The sequence below is a fragment of the Anser anser genome (assembly GCF_964211835.1).
Source record: "Anser anser genome assembly, chromosome: 13".
Lineage (NCBI taxonomy): Eukaryota > Metazoa > Chordata > Aves > Anseriformes > Anatidae > Anser > Anser anser.
The window spans coordinates 8,852,004-8,859,351 of NC_139734.1; the positions used below are offsets into that span (position 1 = coordinate 8,852,004).

The window sequence follows — 7,348 nt, forward strand, 5'->3', positions numbered from 1 at the left end:
CACATGTGCATTGCTGGTTTTGAAAGGGGAGTGTGCTGTGTGCCCTTCTGAGTTTTTCCCTCTTAGCAGCAGTGAAGAAAGCCTGCAGAAGTGCCTGTTTTCTTGCAGCACTTCCTGGCTGGAGAGCTTTCAGTACTGCCGGCTAACTTTGTGGAGGGCTGTGCTCTTGGGGGCAGGTGCTGCCGACATAGGAAAAGTCCTGATGGAATGAAATAGTACATTGATGGGGTGTCTCCTATGTAAGCTTGCATTTAAAGCCAGGGGTCTGCACTAGTCTGGTGACCAGTATAAGACAGGATATAGAAAGGATGGGAAAAATTAGGACTTAGCTTAGAGTGCTAAGGCAGCAGATAAGGGGCTATGTTATGAGACTGCTGGAAGAGGTACACTAATGCAGGTTTGGAGAAAACAGGTTGGAGGGGGTGGGGAGAACCATTCACTGGTGATGCTGGACCCAGGGTGTGATAGCAGCAGCATGTTACCTCCCACGCTACTGTGTGGGAATTGGGGTGCTTTCTGATAAAACTGAGATCTCAGCTGTTCACAAAAGGTTAAGAGAGATGCAGAGATGGGTTACAGCACTATACGCTGGAGTGGAGCCAGAGAGTTAGCATTTCAGATTGTAGTTGGAGATGATTTCCACCAGTCTTGGGACCGGTACTGTTTAATATCTTTATCAATGACAGGGTGGGATCAAGCGCACCCTCTGCAAAGTTTGCAGATGACACCAAGCTGAGTGGTGCAGCTGATACGACAGAAGTAAGGGATGCCATCAAAAGGGACCTGGACAAGCCTGAGAAGCGGGTGCACGTGAATCTAACGAGGCTCAACAAGTCTAAGCGCAAGGTGCTGCACCTGGGTCGGGGCAATCCCAGACATGAGCACAGACTGGGAGAAGAACTCACTGAGAGCAGCCCTGCAGAGAAGGACTTGGGGGTTCTGGTGGATGAAAAGCTCGACATGAGCCAGAGGTGCACGATTGCAGCCCAGAAGGCCAACTGCATCCTGGGCTGCATCACCAGAGGAAGGGCCAGCAAGTCCAGGGAGGGGATTGTGCCCCTCTGCTCCACCCTTGTGAGGCCCCACCTGGAGTGCTGCGTCCAGGCTTGGGGCTGCTGGCACAAGAAGGATGCTGATCTGTAAGAAAAAGTCCAGAGGAGGGAAGTTGATCAGAGGGCTGGAATACCTCTACTATTAAAAAAGGCTGAGAGAACTGGGGATGTTCAGACAAAAGAAGAGAAGGCTCCAGCGAGACCTTGTTGCAGCTTTTCAATACTTGAAGGGAGCTTACAAGAAGATGGAAAGCAACCTTTTGCTCAGTCAGATAATAACAGGACAATGGGGAATGGTTAAAAGCTAAAAGACGGGAGATTTAGATTATAGGTTAGGAGGAAATTCTTCACTCAGAGGCCAGTGAGACACTGAACAGGCTACCCAGAGACGCTCTGAATGCCCCATCACTGGACGTGTTCAAGACCATGTTGGACAAGGCCCTGGGCAACCTGATCTAGTGGGTGGCATCCCTGCCCATGGCAGAGGGGTCAGAGCTGGATGATCTTTGTTCCGGAGGGGTCGGTGTAGGGGCTCATCCTCTAATCTCTTGATGATTTGGATGGGGGAATTGAGCGCACCCTCAGTAAGTTTGCAGACGACACCAAGATGGCAGGACGCGCTGGTCTGCTGGAGGGCAGGAAGGCCCTGCAGAGGGATCTGGACCGGTTGGCTCGATGGGCAGAGGCGAACGGGATGAGGTTCGACCTGGCTAAGCGCCGGGTCCTGCACTTTCGCCACCACAACCCCGCGCAGTGCTGTAGGCTTGGGGCAGAGCGGCTGGAAAGTTGCGCAGAGGAAGAGGATCTGGGGCTGTTAATCGATGTGCGCCTGACCGTGAGCCAGCAGTGTGCCCAGGTGGCCAAGAAGGCCAACGGCATCCTGGCTTGTCTCAGCCAGGACTTGGTTGGGCAAAGGGGCTGTCCTATACTGAATTAGAGTGTCCTCAGGACAGAGAAATCATCACCAAACGAACCGCCAAGGTGCTTGACCAGCTCGCTCATCAAGCCACCCGGCTGCGAGCTGCGATAACGCAACGTCTCATGGTCCTCGATTACCTACTAGCAGAAGGAGGAGGTGTCTATGGAAAGCCGAACGATTCAAGTTGCTGTCTTAAAACTGACGATAACGGGAAAGCCCTTAAAGAGCTTACAAAAGGGGATTAGAAAACCAGCTGGTGTACAGGCCTGGAAGGTCTTCAATCTTGAATGGCACATCTGGTCCTGGCTCCCAGGACCAGCACGGGTAAAACAGATAGTATCTTATCTGTTACTCGGATTCGTCTTCTTAACGACGATGCCTTGTTTCATCTCTCCTATGATTAAGTCGGTTTGAAAAGTCGAGTCCTAACCTCTCTGAGGATAGGAACTGTTAACGGGCAACCAGAAACGATTGTGCTGCCAAGCCAGGCTCCCCAGGCTCTACCAGATGCAGCTGCATTTCTAATAATTGAATGAAACGCAAAAAGCAACGAGAGCGCAGAAAAAAAGAGGGGGGAGTGGTAAGAAAGAGGATTTGGGCGCAAAAAGAGACCGGCGTAAGCCCGCCCCAGGCCGCGTCTCGAACCCTCGGCCCTGGTGACTTCTCGCCGCTTGCGGCGGGGGGCGGGGGAGCGCTCTTAGGCCACTGGGCTACCGCCGCCCCCTTGCGGAGGAGGGGCTCCGGCTGGCCCCAAGAGCTGAGCGGCCGCTGGGCCGCTCGGGGGCGGGGCTACGCAAATGCGGCGCGGCCGGGCGCGCTCAGCACGACGGGACGGGACGGCGGGGACCGCGGGGAGGTCTCCTGAGCGGCCGCACAAATACCTGAGGGGAGGGCGGGAAGCCAGGGCCAGGAGGGGGGGGGCTGGCTTCGTCGCCTTAACGGTCTCTAACTAAAACGAGCGTTGTTACTAGAGCCGGGAACGGGAGGACGGGGGCTCTCTTAACCGCACGAAAAGTAGATGCTGCTGCGTGGCTTTGCTTACTGCTGTGCAAATGAACCGAAAGAAGGAGTCTCGGGGCCCCTCACAGAGGATGTTTCCTGGTTGGAAACCGGTTTTCCTGGAAAACCGGTGCTTTCCGTGCTGGGTTTGCGCAGTTCCCCCCCAATTTCTGCTTTGACCCGGCTGCCCCCTTCTCTCTGAGAGACTCCTCCGGGCACCGGTGCCCCGGCGCCAGCGCGGCCAGCTCCCGGCCCCACACGGAGCCGAGGCGAGCTTTCCCCCCCCACCTCCGCTTACCTGCCGCCGGCTCTTCCCTCACGTCCCCGCCGCCGCCTCACCACACGGCCCCCTGAAGCGCTGCGCCCCCGGCGGCCGTGTCTGCTCCGCTTCCTCCCCGGTGGCCCGGAACAGCTAGGCCCGACCCGGAACCGCCCGGCCCGGCCCGGCCCGGCCCGGAACAGGCAGCGGAAGTGCCTCCGCCATGGCGCCGGTGTCGCGCTCCCGCAGTCCGCCCGCCGCCAGCCCGCAAGGCCGTGGCCGCCGCTCCCGGTCCCGCTCCCGGTCGCGGTCCCGCTCCCGTAGCGCCGTGAGGCGCCGCCGGCGGAGCCGCAGCTGGTCCCGATCCCGCAGCCCCGGCGGGCCGCGCTCCGCCGGGCACCACCACCACGGCAAGGCCTGGCCCGAGTACTACGAGAAGGAGAAGGAGGAGATCCTGCGGCAGAGGTGGGCACCCCGACCGGAACGGCACCCCTGTCTGCTCGGGCTGTGGCGGTGGGGCGGCCCCGCCATCATGTCGGGGGCTCTGGTCTCTGAGGCCGCTCCTTGGTTGCTCTGATGTTCTTTTTTATTGTTATAATAATTATTTTTCTCCTTACTGTAGCTATTTGAGCATAAATTCTAGTAAACATAAGGCTTTAAATGCGTTTTTGTTAGGTGGAGCACGTTAGGCTTCACTGAAGGTGTTTTGTGTTACAGGAGGCTCAATGAGAGGGAGAGGATTGGAGAGCTGGGCGCACCCGAAGTCTGGGGACTTTCGCCAAAGGTTCCTGACCCCGAGTAAGGCATATTCCTTCTTCTTTCCCTCCGGTTTTTATGATATCAATTATACATCGATGTACAGAAATGTCTTATTGCACTGCAAATGCATCAGTGTACAGAAATGTCTTACCTCTACACTGCTCTCATTGCCACAATTCACATTGTGTCAAAAGTTGGTTTCTGAACCAATGTAACCAGATTTCAACTTTTTTTCCCAAATAATTCTGACATACCAATTATATAAGGTATGACGTATTGTAGATCGGGTAATTGCTGTGCTCTGGTTCTGAAAGCAGTTCCCATTTTGCAAATTTGCTGTTTCATAGTTTGCTCTGTTGCAAAAATGGGCTCAGAATGTGCAGGCATGTGTTTGGGTATATTGTGTGCATTTGATCTTGAATTACTAAATACTACAAAATAGATTTTAAATAACAAACTTTTTTTTTTCTCTTTCAGTTCTGATGAACACACACCAGTAGAAGATGAAGAGGCAAAATCTAAGAGTAGCTCTTCGGATTCCAGCTCAGAAGGTATTTTGCTGTGTTTAGATGGCTTATAGACAATCAGAAGCTACCTACAACTAGAATCTGCTGTTGTTGCTGTCAAGAAATTCATTGACTTTGATGGGTTGAAGTCAGTGTGATGAGCTGTAGTTCAAATGAGAATGTTGGTTTGTGAAGATTCAGAAGTACATACAGAGCTAGAAGGTCTTCATCTGTTCTCTAACGTTATCTTTTAAAAACATTCCAGAGGAGAAAAAGAAAAAGAAGAAGAAAAGAAAGAAGAAAAAGCGGAAGACATCCAAAAGAAAACACAGAAAGCATTCTGAGGACAGCGACAGTGAGTCAGAGTCTGAGCAGAACTCCAGTGGTAAGAAAAGACGGTTTCTGTTATGGTCTGTGGCCTGAGAGCTCTCCTTGTACTCCTCCAAATGCAAAGTGACGCTTCCAGCTTTTGTTGCACACTTGCAGTGTTCTGAAATTACAGAGCTACACCATCAATCCAATATTCTTTTCTCTCCCCATCTTCTTGGGTTTGCAATGCCTTTTCCTTAAGTGCTTGTGGTCTGGCCTTAGGAAATAGGATCTCTGAACTTAGCATCCATTAGGCATCTCATGCCAGATGGCTCATGTCAAACAATACTGCAGGTAACTTTCTATTACTATTTTCTCAGGATTATTTGTTACCTAAACAAATCATGTCTGAGAACCTGCGTACTAAGGCGTTCTGGTGGAGGCAGTTATTTATTCACAGTGCAGGAAAATAATCCATTTTAGCTGTGGCTTATCATCTCTTTTTAATGATACATAAACTTGTATTTTTTTTAGATGAAGATAAAAAGAAAAGCAAAAAGAAGAAAAAGAAGCAGAGAAAGTAAGTTTCAAGTGTAACTATCTTCGTTTAACTAGAGGGCAGCACTACTTTCTTAGCAGGGTGACTGAGCACTCTTGTAATTAGGGCTATAAACACAGTGGAATAATCTTAATCTGATGGATTGGCTTCAAATGTACAGGGCCATGCATCATAGAGGGCTCTCTGCTGTGATAGGGAGCCAGTTTCTAGCACTGTATGAAACACACAACAGTGGATATGTTATCTTTGTTTTACTATCACGTGTGTTCTATCAAACAACAACAACCTATTTGCAGACGTTCAGTCTTCCCGTAGGTGGAAGTTGCCTGGAGAAACTCACGACTTGAGTAGGATTCCTAGCACGTCCTTTCCTCTTCAATTTTGGTGAATAGCATGTCTGTCTTTGACTTCGTTACAGGAAGAGGTATAAGAAAAAGAAAAATAAAAAGAGCAGGAAGGAATCCAGTGATTCAAGTAGTGAAGATTCTGATGATGAAACATTGCAAGGAGAAGATCTCTGGATTGAGAGATCAAGTAGGTTCATATGCCTTCAAACTTGGATTGAAACTTCTTGGTGTTCTTCTCATGATTTTCTTTTTTTGTTAGGTGTTGCTGGCCTGATAATGGTTCTGATAACAAAGAGTAGCAGGCACAATATTAATCTGCTTCACTATTTGATTGTTGCAGAAAATACAGAAGCTGATAGCTTGATTGGACCAGAAGCTCCCAAAACGCACGCATCTCAAGATGACAGGCCTTTGAAGTGAGTGCTCTAATGGTACCTGGATCAAATAGAGTAAATCAAGCATGAAGATTTGTGTTCAAAAAGGCTGTTATGATATTATGACTTGTATCAGAGAGATGCTGTACCAGGAACGTACCGACAGAAGTAATAGTGGTGCTAGTCTTTACCCTGACCTGAGTTCAAGTACAAAAGTCTTATGCTTTTTAGCATGGTTTCATAGAAGATTACTTGTTCTTTACTTTGGTAAGGTGCCTTTACTCTAATCCTCTGCAATATTGTGACTTTATACAACCTTCATTACTGTTTAACCAGTTGTGAGTAAGCTGGTTATTTAAGATGTTCTTGCTAGGGGTAGCCATAAGAATGAAACAGGCAAATATGTGGGAAAGAATAGGAGAGTCCTTAAAAATGGGGCTGCAGCCAGTAGTGATCAGGGAAGCTGGATGTTTAGCTCAGGTGTGTTTTTTCTATTTGAGACTGATTTTCATCTGCTTTTTTTTTTTTTAAAGCTATGGACATGCCCTGTTGCCTGGTGAAGGTGCAGCAATGGCAGAATACGTAAAAGCAGGAAAACGTATACCCCGGAGAGGTGAAATTGGCTTGACCAGTGAAGAAATCGCATCGTTTGAGAGCTCTGGTTATGTAATGAGTGGCAGCAGGTATGGTTTTGATGATGGTAATATTTCAGTAAAGTTTTCCTCTGTTGGCCTGTTGGAAGGCTGCTTCCAGGCTCTATCTGAAAGCACGGAAGAGCGGGTGCTCTTTGTGCTTGCAGCAATCTATGCTAAACTCCCTATTTCTGTGGATAAATGCTGAGTTTCTTAAGGGTGCCTTTTCCTTAAGAATAAAAATCATTTACAGCTAACACGCTTCTAATTCTCACGTTTTTCAAATCAGGAGATGCTTGTGTCAGATGGTGTAAGGGTTGTGTGTTTGGACAGCAGAGGTGATGTGCTGGCTCATCATTATGGCACAAATCAGTGTGAGAGGTTGGCCATACCTTTTTTTCTACCAGTACAACAGGAGTTTCACTTACATTTTGGTGAGCCAGCAGCTGACACCCTGGGAGAATGCAAATTAGGCACCCTGTTTGGTGCCTGAGAGCAGACACCCTCAAAAGTCAGCTTCTAAGTCATCTGTGCTCCTTTCTGTGGAGGTTTTTGTGCAATTTGGGTTCCCTGATGTAGGTATCTTCATTTATTAATCTCTCAAAGCCTTCAGGCTAGTTAACGGATGGAGGC

The 7,348-nt window shown here is 49.3% G+C and overlaps 1 protein-coding gene across 4 annotated transcripts in view; it reads left to right on the plus strand.

Annotated features, from left to right (window-relative positions):
* Window positions 1-3,316: 3,316 nt before the first annotated feature.
* NKAP (NFKB activating protein) overlaps window positions 3,317-7,348 on the plus strand; it is a 5,087-nt gene continuing 1,055 nt past the window's right edge. The window contains exons 1-8 of one of the 4 annotated variants that reach the window (XM_083797305.1): window positions 3,317-3,694; window positions 3,947-4,027; window positions 4,466-4,539; window positions 4,760-4,879; window positions 5,338-5,383; window positions 5,781-5,896; window positions 6,050-6,125; window positions 6,617-6,881. In XM_083797305.1, the coding sequence (XP_083653431.1) occupies window positions 3,453-3,694; window positions 3,947-4,027; window positions 4,466-4,539; window positions 4,760-4,879; window positions 5,338-5,383; window positions 5,781-5,896; window positions 6,050-6,125; window positions 6,617-6,881 (1,020 nt within the window). In that variant the 5' untranslated portion in view covers window positions 3,317-3,452. Of the gene's footprint in view, window positions 3,695-3,946; window positions 4,028-4,465; window positions 4,540-4,759; window positions 4,880-5,337; window positions 5,384-5,780; window positions 5,897-6,049; window positions 6,126-6,616; window positions 7,343-7,348 lie in introns of those variants that run through there. The other 3 variants (XM_083797306.1, XM_083797307.1, XM_083797304.1) reach the window with 3 other exon arrangements.